Source organism: Bactrocera neohumeralis, chromosome 2 (genome assembly GCF_024586455.1).
Source record: "Bactrocera neohumeralis isolate Rockhampton chromosome 2, APGP_CSIRO_Bneo_wtdbg2-racon-allhic-juicebox.fasta_v2, whole genome shotgun sequence".
NCBI lineage: Eukaryota > Metazoa > Arthropoda > Insecta > Diptera > Tephritidae > Bactrocera > Bactrocera neohumeralis.
Genome location: NC_065919.1, coordinates 58,383,342 through 58,398,750, shown reverse-complemented (window position 1 = coordinate 58,398,750; position 15,409 = coordinate 58,383,342). Strand labels below are relative to the sequence as shown.

At 34.8% G+C, this 15,409-nt stretch overlaps 2 protein-coding genes across 2 annotated transcripts; both read right to left on the bottom strand.

Annotated features, from left to right (window-relative positions):
* Positions 1–1,682: 1,682 nt before the first annotated feature.
* LOC126765921 (hatching enzyme 1.2) lies at positions 1,683–4,459 on the bottom strand. Its single transcript, XM_050483631.1, has 2 exons — positions 3,596–4,459; positions 1,683–2,009 (listed from the first exon to the last, which is right to left on the bottom strand). Exons 1-2 carry the CDS (start codon positions 4,457–4,459, stop codon positions 1,683–1,685), a joined length of 1,191 nt encoding a protein of 396 aa, XP_050339588.1.
* A 6,967-nt stretch (positions 4,460–11,426) lies between these two features.
* On the bottom strand, positions 11,427–14,427 carry LOC126765878 (cell division cycle protein 16 homolog). The gene is made up of 11 exons (XM_050483553.1): positions 14,192–14,427; positions 13,791–14,129; positions 13,562–13,724; positions 13,380–13,495; positions 13,196–13,323; positions 12,879–13,136; positions 12,740–12,819; positions 12,415–12,620; positions 12,158–12,351; positions 11,926–12,094; positions 11,427–11,850 (listed from the first exon to the last, which is right to left on the bottom strand). Exons 1-11 carry the CDS (start codon positions 14,297–14,299, stop codon positions 11,452–11,454), a joined length of 2,160 nt encoding a protein of 719 aa, XP_050339510.1. The 5' UTR covers positions 14,300–14,427; the 3' UTR covers positions 11,427–11,451.
* Positions 14,428–15,409: the final 982 nt, after the last annotated feature.

The following is a 15,409-nucleotide window of genomic DNA, read 5'->3' as shown; positions in this document are numbered from 1 at the left end:
TCTTATTTGAAAACTGGTGTTTTCATTTTTGTATTTTAATATAGTGTAAATAGGATCTCTTCTTCTTTTCATTGAAGATGTTCCTACGTGGCGGGTTTCAAAGCCTGCGCACAACCCTGGGGAAGGATGTTTCGCCTTTTCACTTTAGCTCGCTTCAAACGGTTGTTTTTTTTGCTACCCAGGGAATACTCAGTCTAAGACCGGAATTCGTGAGCTGGTTGAGTCATATATAAAAGAATCGTTTCTGGCCACTCCCAAGCGAATGTCGAAAAACAGCGTCGCGTTAACGTCTGTGAAACAATACCTTCCAACTACGAGAATATCATGAAACGAAACTTATTACTGCCATAAGTCTTGAATCTATCCTTACGGCCCGGAAACAGACGAACAATCGTTCGAATATTGTGGCAAATGTGAGCCGAAACCGAAGAAACCACGTCAAAGCAGGTCGTCAAAAATCCAGATTATGTCGATAGTTTTCCTCGATTATAGAGGTTTGGTGCACTTCGAATTCCGTCCGACAGGTCAAACTGTCAACAAGGAATATTTGTATTTGTATTGCGTCGTTGTACGTCGTTTGCGCGAAGCTATTCGTAAAAAGAGGCCGAAATTATGGGCCGGCTATTCCAGAAATTGACATTAACAACTGTTCCGAGGATTGGAAAAAACGTTGGCAGAAGTGTATTGGTACCAAAGGTGATTACTTTAGAGAGGGACGACATATACATTTTATGAAAAAATATAAGAATTTTTAAATTGTTATGAGCTGAGAAGTTCTTGAGCATTGACAGACGGCAGCGTTAATTTTCAGATTAATTGCATTTTTCGGGACTTCTTTAATTTAGAGTTTCTGACGTTTTTTGTTAGCGGTTAACTCACTTTTAGTGATTTTGAAATAACCTCAAAATTTTATGGGAGTTTATTAGATTTTCATTTTTGAACATTGTTAAAAATGGCCAATTTTCATCTATTGTGAATGTACAAAAAATATAAGGCAACGCCCCTTTGAAAACAATTTATCAAAAATATAATATCAATAAAATATCTTTATGTTATGATGCAGTTTGAAGTTTAATGTGTTGATATGCATTTTGTAATAAAAAATGGATTTTGCCCATCTTAAAAATTTATGGAGCTAACAACCGTAATGTTTATCTTCTATCAATTTTCAGCTTGAAAATATTACGGAAAAAGGACAATGAGCTGTTTATGAGAGTTTCAGACAACATCGGCATACTCGTCGTCTGTCTCGGTATATATAATTTGGATCTGATTAAGACTTGCGCAGTTAATCCGGATTAACGCTAGCAACATTGTTGCGAGAGTATAACGAAATTATGGGCCGGCTATTCCAGAAATTGACATTAACAACTGTCCCGAGGATTGGAAAAAACGTTGGCAGAAGTGTATTGGTACCAAAGGTGATTACTTTAGAACGACATACATTTTCGATATTTTTAGCGGTTAAGAAAAGCGCCGAGTTATAGTTCAGCGAGCTCAATGAATAGAAAAATATTTCAAAATCTGATTTTTTGCTTTATTCTTAATCTCTTAAAATAAATTATAATACTGCATTTGAAATTCGAGTTTTTAAACTAGAGTAAGGTAATGATCATCGAGCTACTTGTAAGGAACTTATATTTTCGTTGGTCTGCTTTCGCCATCCATCATATTGTTTCCCTTTATATATCATTTGTTGTCTCCGTTGTCACATCAGCATTGTTGATCTCTTCGCCCAGTCCCAAACCGCTAATAAGACCACCTAGAAAACTGCCAATCAAATTTGCATTTCCAGCTGGACCAACAGGAGCTGGCAGCGCAGGTTGAGGCGCTGGTGCTGGCACTGCAACTGGTGCTGGAGCTGGCGCAATAGCGCCCATACCGTTTCCACCAGCACCAACTCCACCGCCAATAGCTGGTCCATCGCAATTGTACATTTTGTTCAACTTTTCAATATCGTAGGTTGAGAATCCTTCACGTTGACCCATACGTTGACTGCCACCCGGTTGCTTGGGGGAGGGAAATACGTAAGTAAATAAATGTGTCAGTGTACAAAATACAGAGTAAAACATATAATGTATAACAGATATATGAACAACAGTTACGCCAACGCGGAAATATTTTATCAGCAATGCTGTAAGATGGCATGCCTCTCTGTAAACTTGTATTAAGGGCGCCTAAAACAGATGCCACGCATGTCGCGCGCGCACTTTCTTGATACAGTCACCAGACGCCGGTTTATTGAACCAAGTGGTGGGGAACCTTCACACGCTGGGAATTTTCAACTAATCGTATAATAAATAATAAATAACCTTGTTCAAGTGCCAAAAGTGCTCTGACGCCTCTCGCTGTTTATGTTTACATTTCTGACTGTATATACGGTAGGTGTGATTAGTCTTGAGATATGATATCTCCGTACGTCACTGTTAATAAAATGGTGTTAAGTAGATATTTATCTATTTTATTTTTGCTGAATAAGTCGAAAAAATGTGTAAACCCCCACGGGGTGGAATTATAAAGCTTAGAAATTATTATATGTTTATATGGCAACAAATAAAGGATTAAGGCATTAAATTAAAAAAAAAGTGGAAGGAATATACTAATATCGAACATAGAAATAGTTGAAAATATTCTAAAAAAAAGCCGTTTTCGGAGACGGTGAGGAAAATTTCTCTAAAACGGCTAGTCCAACGGCAATCAACTTGAAATTTTCGCACGACCTTCTTAGATATATTCGCAAGTTAACGATCGATGGAATGACACTTTTGGTAATAATTTCGATTTTTTAAGTCACTCTGAAATATAAACTTTTTCACAAAAAACTATTTTTTTGGAGAGCCGCAAACAATCAAAGTTTTGTTTAGTCCTTCGATAATTATCTGTAATTATCTATAATACAGAAAACTCTTCCAAACGGAAAGTTTTCTTTCCTTCCACTGGCCACTTTTTTCGGAGGTCTTTCTAGAGATCGGCTACGGTAACAAGGCAGTTCAAAGGTTTTCAAAATTATTTGTCGATAATTAAAGTTCATTGAATTCTCAAAATTTATATTACTGAAAAAAAGTCTTAAAAAGTGCGAGTGATCAGATCTCTACAACCTTTTTTTTACAGATTTCTTCTCCCAACAATTCACCATAGTCATGCCCATGCCCCGGTTTTCTTTCTACGGATCTGAGTACATTCAATCCATTTTTTCTAGCAGGCTGCATTAGACCCTTCACCTAGCCAGATAAGCATATTTATTATTTATGTTAAATTCCTTCAAAACTGTCTTTCAATATTTTCATTTCCCTTTAATCCCAGTATATTGCAATAATACTATTTACGCTGTCCGAAAAAATACAATTTTGCTGTTAAAACTTTGTTGATCTAATACACCTACATAGTATTTTCGTTGGCTCAATCGCATTGAATTCTCACTCAGTTGAAAATTGTTTACCAATAATAAGAACCGTCGCGCTTAAAAAAGCAATAAGTGATGTGAATCCCTTTCTCTGACACCATCAAATGTTGTGAAAACCCCTAACGTTGATTTTCACCACTTCATACTTGAAAACTTCCACCTCTCAAACACATATTCACCACACATACTCACCACAGCCACGATTGTCGGACGACCGTTACGCGAGAAAGCGTTCGCCGAATAATGCATCACACTGCCATAATCGTAAGGTACACCATAAGCAACGGTTTTTTGAGCCTTTTCGAAATTCGACACTGCATTTGGTTGTACATTCTCCATCATTATATCCACATATGAGTCACGCTCCTGCCGATTCTGTTCGTGTAGGAAACCCAGTGCATGCATCAGTTCGTGCATTGCGGTGCCGGGTTTGGTGAGACAACCAGGCGATTGCAGATTCACCTCTTGTTTGCCGCCCACACGTCCTACCGATGACCAGCAACCCGAATTGCCACTCACAATTGAAATGTAATCACTCTCGCGGCTACGTGGCACAAAACGTATGCATGTACGACGATGATACTCGTCCATCGCATGCTCGATGGTAGACATGTCGCGTGCATTGAAGTTACCGCGTATTTCGAACGGCACCACACCGTTAGGCCAACGTGAACTTAGCGTAATAATGCCATTTCTAGCAGACACCATTCCACGCGGCACTAGAATGTCGCCCTCCAAATAGGAACCCAACTCCTCTGGATTAACCGCCGACTCTTCGGCTGTATAGTTAGCCACCAACTGAGCTGTCATTTCATTATCGGGCATGCCGTAAAGCGCATTGCCATAAAAGCTCAAGTCAATCGCCTGTGTTCCCTCCTCAACGCCACCATTTACGAGATCATCAACGCTATTCAAATCGATCTCCAACACCTCCGTGTCATCGTCGTCATCGTCATAGTAGGTGCTGCTGCCAATCAACGGAGAAGCCTGGAGCTGCAGCATTAGATGACAAAAAAGCGCAAGCGCGAATAGTAAAGTTTTAGGGTGTTTTGCCATTGTGTAGAAGGAAGAGCTTGAGTTTGAACGTGAGGAACTCAATAATTAACTGTAGTTTGGGTAAAATCCTTCGAGGTCGCTTTGAATTTTGATTGCTGTGGTTAAACTTTATGTTACGCTTTAGAACAATGTCTTCGAACTGTGCTCTTTCTGCTGCAGAGCTTCAGTTTATATACTCTCCGGCAGTTTGTCAGAATTCTTTCCACTCGTTGCTACCACTCCGAGCCCGAGACACACTCACTTTGGTTTAAGAATTACGCTGCCACGACTCTTATCGGCCATAAATTTATGTATCATAAATTCGCATAAACGAATGTGCGGTAAGTTACGTTTAACCGTAACGGTAGTCGTTATGCCGAGTAGCTTTCTTTTTTCGGCTACAACAACTCAAAAGCTTATCGGCGTTTCGCCTAAGACCTTCTCGGCGCGCATGGTGCGGCTTTGTTGGCTCAGCCGCTTGTTCGCCGTGAAAAAAAGCCGGCGAACGCTTGTACGAATTCTTATTTGCTCAACGTCGCCTAGCGTTAGTGTTATTCAAATATTTTGGTTATTCTTTGCCGGCAACGGCTATAAACTCATTCATACTCCTAGTTCAAATAGTTATATACATATGTACATACAAGTATGTGGGGCTAAGAAAATAAGCACCACTACTTTTGACAATATTAATGTGGTTTTTATGTTTTCAAGATGTTGACTTTGACTTTGGCGTTGAAAATGCCCGATAAGCGAGGTAAAAAAAAGAACTATGCTTATATCTATATATTTTGACTTGGCAATGAGTTGTGATTTAGAGTGGAAAGGCTGGTGATAGGTCAGTGGTTTTGTAGTATGTATCATAAAGCGAGCATATTTGCCTACGAGTACTAGGCCTGTGTGATAAAGTTTGAAGAGTCTTCTACAGTTAATTGCATGTAAATATTTATAAGCTAACTGTAATCTATTAAATTCAAATTAGCAAATATTTAATCGCTGGTGTAAAACATGAAAAAATAATGTTTAAAAATTTCAACGATCAAAAAATATGTGTACTTGAGTTTTTCTGGAAAATCCAATGAGTTTCTAGAATACCTGATGGAATCGATGACAAAGTCTGTGAGACAAATATATGTATGTTATTTCTTAAAACTGTATTTTTGTTTTATGAAGAACAGTTTTAATTCAGGATTGCGTAATGAAAAGCAGGCGGCGATATTAACAAGAAATTTCCGTTATGCATTTCACCAAAAATAAGCTTGTTTTGGGTTATTTAATTAAAATTAAAAAATAATACAATTTTGATGAGTAACATTAATATGCAAGAAGTCGCTTAAATAACGCTCTGCTCAATATTATTAGCGGTTGTTTTGCATTGTATGTTAATTGTATGAATCATGCTTAAGACAAAATAAAGAGAAAGTGCCACCATCCGAGTGTTTGGAAACGCTTGAGTGTCTAATCTGTTAGCTCTGTATATATGGGGTATTCCATACCAAATCGACCACTTTTGAACCCGACCCCTTTAGATTTTGCTGAAACTTATCCGTCCTTTTCTACCTTTTGAAAAACATTTTTGAGAATTTTTTCAAAATTTTTTGTCCAACTTCAAACAAAGTTATGAATTTTTCAAAAAAAGTCTTTTTTATTTTCAAATAGCCATAACTTTTGTAGAAATTGACTTTTGGGGACCTTTTTTTTTTAATTTTTGTTTTTGAATGAACTTTTCGAAAAAATACACGAAAAAATTTAACACGATCAATTATATAAAATAATCGGTTTTTTTTAAGTAAAATCGTCATTTTTTGAAAGTTCGCCATTTTTTTTTTGTTTTTTCCTCAAAAAAACTACAATTAATTTGACAACTATCCCTGCTAATCCCGGAGTTAGCCGATTTTTTTTATATTTTTTTTATTTATTTAAAAAAAAATTGTCAAATTTTCAAAAATGTAAAAATAAATATATATTCGTCTACATTCGTCATAGTCAAGTTTACCTTCTCTCAACACGTTAAAACTTTCGCAGGGTGTAAGCATATGATTTTTCAAGCAACATGCTCCCAAATTTATAAATTAGAACCTAGAAGTGTAATAGGGTATAGTCATGCTTCTGAGCAAGCAGTTACAGTGATATGGCTATTCCCAATTCCTACTCTTGTGTCCTCGCCGCGCATTCTGGAAACGTGAGTAACCCTTGTATAAGATGCGGAAGCCAACCCGTGTGAAGCCTGGAGTTACGGCTAAAACAGAGAAAGCTTCAGTGGAGCCACTCCGACATATTCGGTTTTAAAGTTCTCTGAAGTTTAATTGCAACGTATATTCACTACAGGGCCGGCTGCGAGCGGACGTCAATCTTGTAACAAGCGGCTCGCTATATAAATGTGTAGAAAACTTTATACTACTCGCCTGGCGAGGTTCTGCGCAGGGACTCGCCACGTGGAAGCCACACCCAATGAAAAATAAACAACAGCCTCGTATGAAAGACATCAGTTTTGATGACGATCATAGAAAACGTAATAAGGGAAGGTGCCGCTGTGTAGTACAGTAAAGGACAGCCTATATCAATTATATCAGGTTATTACAGTAATTTAGTTGTAAAATATAGTTATAAAGCGTTAAGTTGTTCAGTGAAATAGTTAAAAAATAATGCAAATGATAATACAGATGATATTAAGAGAGTTAGTTAACGGGCTATTTTCAAGAGCATTGAAAAGTGGCGACGTTGATGGAAAGAGTGTTGCAAGCAATGACATTAAAATTTTTTTTTTAACGAACTTCGAATAAATCCGCACATATCGCCTTATATCAAATATTATGTCGCTTTTGTTGACATTATAGTTTATCGTATTTATTGGTTAACAAGCGACAACTTGACTTGCTTGTAGCTGAATTAGCATACTGCGATTTCGTATTCAAAGCTATGGTGAGTTAAAGTGAGAAGGCGAAATATCCCTCCCCAGGTTTGTGCGGTGGGTTTGGGACCCGTCACGTAAAAAATCACCCCCTATTAAAGAACAAAATAGCCTCGGATGCGAGACCCTCCTTTTGATGGCGACCAATGCAAACGTATTGAGGATTACGATTGAAGGGCATATAGCTGGAATGTCTGGTCCCTTATAGGGAAGATGCCTCTGCCCAGCTGGTTCCAGAAGTGAGAGAGAGACTCCGTCGCCGAGTCCTATCATTAACCCTGGCCAACAGGGGTAAAGCTTGAAAATTCTACGAAAAAATGCGATGACAGAAGGTTTCAAGACCGGAGCATCTAGTGACTGATGAACAGAACATACTGAAATTACGAAGGAAAGACTTCTCAAGAATGCTGAATGGGAATGAAAACATAACACTTTGTGATGGTGAACCCGATTGCTCAATCGATGACGATGGAGCAGATGTTCCTTTGTCCGACCATAAAGAAGTTCGAATAGCATTTACCCATATGAAGAACAACAAAGCGGCGGGGCCGATAGATTTCCAGCCGAGCTATTCAAATAAGGCGGCGAAGAACTTCGGACTGAGTAGGCAATTGAAAAGTAAAGTACTCTCTCGACGAACAAAGAACAAATTCTACAAGTAACTCCTCATATGGTGCTGAGGCATAGACGATGAGAACATCTGATAAGTCGATGTTAAGAGTTTTCGAGAGAAAGGTTCGGCGGAAGATTTTAGGCAACTGTGAATACCGCAGTTCATGAGAAACGATGAGCTATAGGAGATATACGACGACATTGACATACATACATAGTTCAGCAAATTAAGAAACAGCGGCCACGCTGGCTGGGTCATGTCGTCCGAATGGGTGAAAACATTCCAGATCTGAGAGTATAGACCCACCGGGGGAAGGAGAGGAGATGGAAGACCTCCACAGCGTTATGAAGACCAGCTAGAAAAGATCCTGGCTACATGGCTACGCAATTAAAGAAGAAGACCGAACTAGCAAAATAAAAAATTTGGATTTTTTTAATTCGAGCTGTTTGAATTAAAAATTTAAAATCTTATTTAAAAAAAAAAAACATTAATTCTAAAACAAATTATTTTTTATTTCTTAATTTTATACATGAAAAGAAAATTCTTTTTTATTTTGTTGTGATTAAATATTAAAAATAAAATTTTTCCCCGTTTTTGAGTTAAAATTTTTTTTAACCCGGTGTGTGGAATAAATTTTTTTTCAGTTTTTAATCATGTATGTGAGATTAATTATTTTCAAACCCATGTTAGATATTACAAAATTAAAATAATGTTCATTTGAAAAGTTAATTCTGGACAGTATAATCTTCAGTGTGTGGCAAAATTAACGCGAGATTTAAATTTACCACCATTTCAATAAATATTCACAGTTGACGAAGTTAAAACACTATTCCGTCCATATTTTGCATAAAATTTTCGTTTTCATTGAAATATTGTTCAATATTGAAGACACGTTGTTCTATTGTCAATCGCTCCATTTTTATTAATCCTAAACTGTCAGCTGTCGATTTGGTTTATTTTTTGTTTGTAAGTTTGTCAATACTTTACTACATAAATGTCGTCGAATCGATGAAGAACATTAAGACATTTAAGAACAAATTTTTATTATAAAATTATTGATTTTTGTAACTTTTGTGTTTAAATCTTCGAAAAAATATTTGTTCACATTGCTTTAAGAGGCTATACCAGTTTGACACTTTCAAAAAAATTTTGCTTTTACGATAGTTTATATGTACATATATTCCAAAATATCCTGTGAAATCCGCAAGGTCTTGAATAGTTTTTATCTTGAATAGCAAACATTTACATATGAATGTACATATATAAGTGCATTTTTCAAAATTGCGTTCTAAAGAGCGACAGCTCAGATTGGTTGGTGCATTAAAAAAAACATACATACATACAATCGACCGGAATCATGCCAGCAGTTGAGCCATATGTACATATGGACAACGATTTTTGATTAGTTGAAAATTGTCAATTTGGCATTAAAAAACGACCATTTTTTTCGAAAAAAAAAAACGATTTTTTTTTTCAAAATTACGCTATTTTCTTAATTTTTGATATTTTTAATAAACATTTTGAATTTTTTTGTTTCAGCTACTCAATCGACCGGAATCATGCCAGCAGTTGAGCCACTTTTTTTCGGCACTTCCGCAGACAGCACATAACTCCGTTATTTTTCAATATTTTTGTAAAAAAAGTTTTAATATAGTTATACTTTATTACGTCCATAGAACGTCGAAACATTCAATCTAGTACTTTCTTTTAAAAAAATTCACGAAAATCGCCTCATTTTTCATGCGTCACACTGGTATAGCCCCTTAAACACAATAACTCTTCGGCAAAATCTCATTTTACAAGTTCAAAACTCCAGGGCAATTCAAAAAGGCGCATACTAACAATTTAACATTCCTTGAGCTTCAAAATATTTAGTAGGCACAGGAAAAATAGTTTTAAAGCCAACTGTATATGACAGCCAAGCAGCGCTGCCGCTAGCGCTTGTGTGCCAACAGAGTTTTATTTATTCAATGTATTTGTTATAGTTTATGTATGTATGTATGTATATTTAAAGACGACTCACCTTCTTTAATGCTCATGTTAAGATAAACACGACGGATCTAAAATTATTATCACACTTTTACACATAAAAACACAAATACAAACTTTTCTCTGTGCCGGCGTCGAGCACTCATATTCACCGCACGAATTGCTCGCGCAATAAACAATAAATTACACCGGTTATTTATATATTTTCACTAAAAACCAAGATATTTTAACTTCTTGCTACAAAACACTTCATTTCTACTGATTTTAGTGGTAAAAATCACAAATTTCAACAAATTTTCTCAAACGCGTCGGAAGCATTTGCACGACAATTGAAATGGCGACGGAAACTGGAAGTAAAATACAGTTACATTTCCAATGGTAAAATGCTAATATGTATAGGGTGCACACCATAAATTATAAAAAATAGATAGTGTGAAAAAAATTGTAACTGAAATTAAACATTTAAAATACAAAAGTATAATATATAATTTATTATTTCGAAAATTCTTATGCGATACAAGAAATTTATACAAAAATTTAAATATTTAATTAAAAAAATGTGAAATGTGTTGAAATCCAAATAAATGCAGTATTAAAAAAAAATATATAGTGTTTATTTAATGAGTTTGCCTATTTGATTATCTAAAATTTTATATTTCAATAATAAAAGAATTAAATTAAAAAAATTTTTTTTTTTTGGTAAATAAAAAAAAATCTGTGCACTGCTTTTATATAATAATAATAATAATTATATTCGCTAACTTCTATAATAAGATAAAGCGGTAAATATTTTTGAATTATGTTATTGTATATTAAGTAGAGTATTCCAATAATATGTGCTTGCTTCATTTCGGAACATTGGCAATACTGGCATAACTGCATATTCCAGTTTCCGCCGCCATTTCGACTTTCTTGCAGCTGTTTCCGATTCGTGTGTGCAAATTCAGTAAGAATTAGAAAATTTCCAATAAAAATGTGTAAAATCAAAAATAGAGTAGTGCCGTGAACCTATTAAAGGCAAAAATAAGCAAAATATGTGGTAGTGAAGTGTTATAATTAAATAATATGTGTTAATGGTTCAATAGAACTTCCGGGCTGCAATGAGAAATGTTTGTGCAAAAAATCTTATAATTCTTGTACCTGTTTTCGATTCGTGTTTTCAAAATGAGTAAAAAGTAGAAAATTTGCAATGTGTAAAAAGTCTGTGGCAACGGACATATAATGAATTCAGCACCTTAAAAGGTGAGTAAATAAAGAAAAGACTAGCCGCGATTAATCAGCGGTCACCGGTCATAATTAGGTAATGTTAAAACAATACATATAAATATGTGTGTATTTAGAATACGATGAACGACGACGATGTTGGTAATAGTGATTAGATAATGCAATAACTCAGAAACCACTCAACATATACGCAACCTATAATCTACATGCATATACAAACACTTTCAGTTCTCATCAATAATGCACAATCCCTCTAAATCACTAATACACTTTTATTGATTATAAATCCATACTTATATCCATTACAACATTACTATCAGACTTGTCAGGCGGATTTATTGTGCTATCCTCCTCATCAAATTTCAATTTGATGCAATTAAATTTCGCCGGCGATTCTTCAATTGTTGGCAAACGTTTTGATGCTGACTTCGATGAAGATGAGGACGATGATGTGGTAGTACCGCTAAAATCTCGACCACATATGTCCTCAATAATCGCTTCATCATTCATTACATCTTCAATGCAAGTCTTCAAAATAGTTGTTGTCACAATGCAATCACGATTAATTGCCAAACTTTTGTGAAAGTAGATAATGGCCTCTTCGAGATTGCCCATTAGAGCATAAACAAAGCCCATTGCCGTATAGGTGTTCGGGCTTTGTGGTTTCAGTAAAAGTGCCTGTATTAAAAATAATATTAAGAATGAAATAAAATTAAGAATGAGTTTGCGTTGATAAAAATTTTATATACTTACATATTGATGATAAGTTAAAGCCTCCTTGTACTTCTTGCGCTTGCGGCAGCAATGACCTAAATTATTGAAAAGCGGTTCCCAACGCGCTGAGAGTTCCTCCTTATTCTCCTTAGCGCGCGCTCTAACAATTTCAGCTGTGCGTAGAAACACTTCCTCCGCACTCTTGTAGCTATTAAACAGAAAAATTTGCGTTTTAATTCAAAATCCACGCATTTAATGTAAATTGCCTTACTATTCGTATTCATATTTGATTACGCCCAACTCGTGCAACACAAAGACATCTAGCGGAGCAATTGACATGGCTTGATAGAAGAATTTCTCAGCCAGCTCGAGATTTTTCGTCAGTCCACATTCAACACCAATGTAGAGGAGTGGCAGATGACAACCGCGCATGAGTTGCGTAGCTTTGAAATAAGCAGCCATTGCCTGTTAGGTATTAAATTTATAAAATATTTTAAATAACATAGAATCAATAGAAAATCTGCTTACCTGATCATGCTCATTTTCCTTGGCAAAGGAGTGGCCGTAAGCCAGCCACGCAGGTCCATATAGACGATCAAGTGCGGTTGCTTTCGAAAGATATCTACGCGCCGGATCGCTCTTGCCAATCAAATCGTAATAGCAACCCACAGCGTACCACGAAATGGCTTTGTCGGGATACCGATCAACTAGTTTGTGCGCGACGTAAAAAAGTTCTGTAAAAAAAATTTAATTAGGATTCATTGAATTTGGTGTTTTATAATCAAAAAATTCAACAAAATTGTAAATAAAAGAATTTTGAAGAATTTCTAGATTTTTTCGAAAAAACACTCACTGTTGTAATCACCAAACTCGACCAAGCAACCAATTTGTAGCGTTAAGCCTGAGTTATGATAGGGATCCGCTTTTAATAGTCTGGAGAAACAATAAACATGTACCATAAGACATAATTTTCAAATATAATTTATACTTACTCTTGAAGTATTTTATAACTCTTTTTATATTCACAATCATAGAATAGTTTCTCGGCTTCAGCAGCCATCATATCCGTGCTTTTTTGTATACGACTTAGGCAAGTTGTAAGTGGTAGAATATTTTTGTTATCAGCCTCTTTTGTATGATCACGACCGGGTGTTTCGGCATGTGAACGATTGGACTCATTCATGAGCGATGATGCTCGAGTGAGACTGATTTGTAGGGAGAATGGATTGTTTTTGAGATCTGCAAGCACTCTTTAATAAAAAATACGCATTAATTTTATAAAGCTTCCATTCATAACTTAAACGCATACTTATTTGCTGGCGACATAATTTGCGGAGTCATATATTTAGAGAGTATATTTTTTTGCAGTTGTGCCTCAGATGATAAAGTTTTCTTAATTTTTTCACTTAAATCTTTAATTGTCTGATCACCTGTGCCCTATTAAAAAATCAATGCAGTTCAAATTGTAATAATTCACTTTTATTTGTACTTACGAGATCGATAGATTCATAGTATTTCTTTAGCTTTGACTCATACAATTTTTTGATAAACTTTGCATCAGTATCACTTGAGTGTTGTGCAAGCGGCAAATGTTGCATCAGTTCCTTCTCTAAGCAAATAAGTATGTTTATAAATCTTAATAATAAACATGCAATACAATTACATGAAATATTACCTTCCCAAGCCATAAGCATTTCATGCTGTACTAACGCTTCAAGCGCTTCAAAGCAATACACCGACTTGTGCAGCGCTTGCACATAGTAGTCCATAGCCAAACCGCGATTATCTAGAGCTTCGTAAATTTTGCCTTTCATATAGCTGATTGAAGCCATAATTTCCTAAAATAAAAAGCAGTTAATAACCAAGAAAAAAAGAGTATAAAGTGTATATCAAAGTTCACATACATTTTTATTCGCCTCCTCAGCATTTAATGTGGAGTGACAGTCCACGGCAGCGCTGTCTAGTGGTTGACTTATCAATGACGATGCCAAAAACTCAATGTCTATGTTATTTATAACACTAACTGCTTCATTTAGTTCCTTTGCTTCATACAGGCTTTCCAATAATAAATTATAACTGGATATGTGTGACTTTTCCAATTGGAAACGACGTATAAGATGCGCCGCACGATGGTATTCTTTCAAAAGGAACATGCAATGCGCTTGACAATAAATATCTTTGGGATCATTTTGACTCAGTACACACACTTTTTCAGCCCAAAACAGTGCCGTTTGATAACGACGCTATGAGTGTAGCAAATATTTATTAAATTTATTTAATATTTTCACTTTTTACATTGCCTTACCATGTCGATGAACATTTTAACTAACTTGCGATAGTGCGCCACATCAATAACACCGTCGTCTGCATGACCTTCGGGGCTGTCGTTACGCATTTCGCTATCCCCCGTCATCAAGTTGAAGTTTTTTTAACTTTTGATTTTATTAAGTTAGTGAAAAGATTGCAAATCTAAACAAATTTCAAACACATTCGCGTTCAAATAACAATTTGCGCTTTCAGCAATAAGCATTTGACAGCAAACAGCTGATAGCTAGCCACGGGCAGAGAAGAAGAAGAGTATGCAGTGCGCAATAGAATGAACAGTCCTTGCCGTATTAGAAAAAATGCAAATAGTTAAAAAGTTGATGGATTTATTTTATATATATATGCATGTATTATGTATTAATTATCTATTTTTTGTATATGACGAAGAAATTGTCTTCATTAACGTAAATTGAATTATTTTTTTTAAATATAATTTTAAAGGAAATTCCATAAAACAATAAAATGAATAAAAAATTTTATTGATTCTTATTATTTTTTTTGTTTTATATAAAGTTAAAGCAAACTCAAAGTTCAAGAATAAAACTACCATATATTGACACATTTTGTCGGAAAATCTCAAAAACTATGTATTTTAATTTTTTTATTAAAAATATTTTTTTTCTCCTTATTTCGATTTTTTTGTTTTATCTTATCTTGTGTTTTGTTTATCTTTCGAAAAAAAGCTTATTTTTTGTAAAATATCAACACAATTTAGCGGCTTTTGTCGTATTTCCATATGTTTAATAATTTTAATTACACTGTTTCTGTTAGAAATATATAAATATTTTCTTTCTTTCTTTTAACAAATTTTTATATAAAAAATTTTTAATTATTTTTGTTTTTCCAATTTTTAAATTAAAACTATTTACTATTTTCTCAATTTTTATTCCAAGATGAGTCTTTTTATTAAGAATAAAATATTCAATATTTCGATTTAAAAATTTAATTTTTATTCCCAAATGAAAATTAAAAATCAAATTTTTAAACCAAATTTTTTTACGAATATTTGTTTAATATTTGCTTTACGTAATTTATTAAAAATAATTTTTATTTGATTTAAGGACATACACATATCCATATGTATGTATGTATACTGTATATGTAAGTTCGAATCATATGTTCGGAAAATCTATCGTAAATATATTTGTATGTCCTCGAACATGTTGTGTGACAAACTTAGCTCCAAACACGAACCTGC

Excerpts from the sequence above, each read along its gene's own strand:
- LOC126765921 (XM_050483631.1), bottom strand. The coding sequence starts at position 4,459 with ATGGCAAAACACCCTAAAACTTTACTATTCGCGCTTGCGCTTTTTTGT. Across the intron at positions 2,010-3,595 it reads GTCCGACAATCGTGGCTGTG|CAACCGGGTGGCAGTCAACG; the intron begins GTGAGTATGTGT and ends CCCTCCCCCAAG.
- LOC126765878 (XM_050483553.1), bottom strand. The coding sequence starts at position 14,299 with ATGACGGGGGATAGCGAAATGCGTAACGACAGCCCCGAAGGTCATGCA. Across the intron at positions 13,324-13,379 it reads ACTATGAATCTATCGATCTC|GGCACAGGTGATCAGACAAT; the intron begins GTAAGTACAAAT and ends ATTTTTTAATAG. Across the intron at positions 12,621-12,739 it reads CGAGTTTGGTGATTACAACA|AACTTTTTTACGTCGCGCAC; the intron begins GTGAGTGTTTTT and ends TTTTTTTTACAG.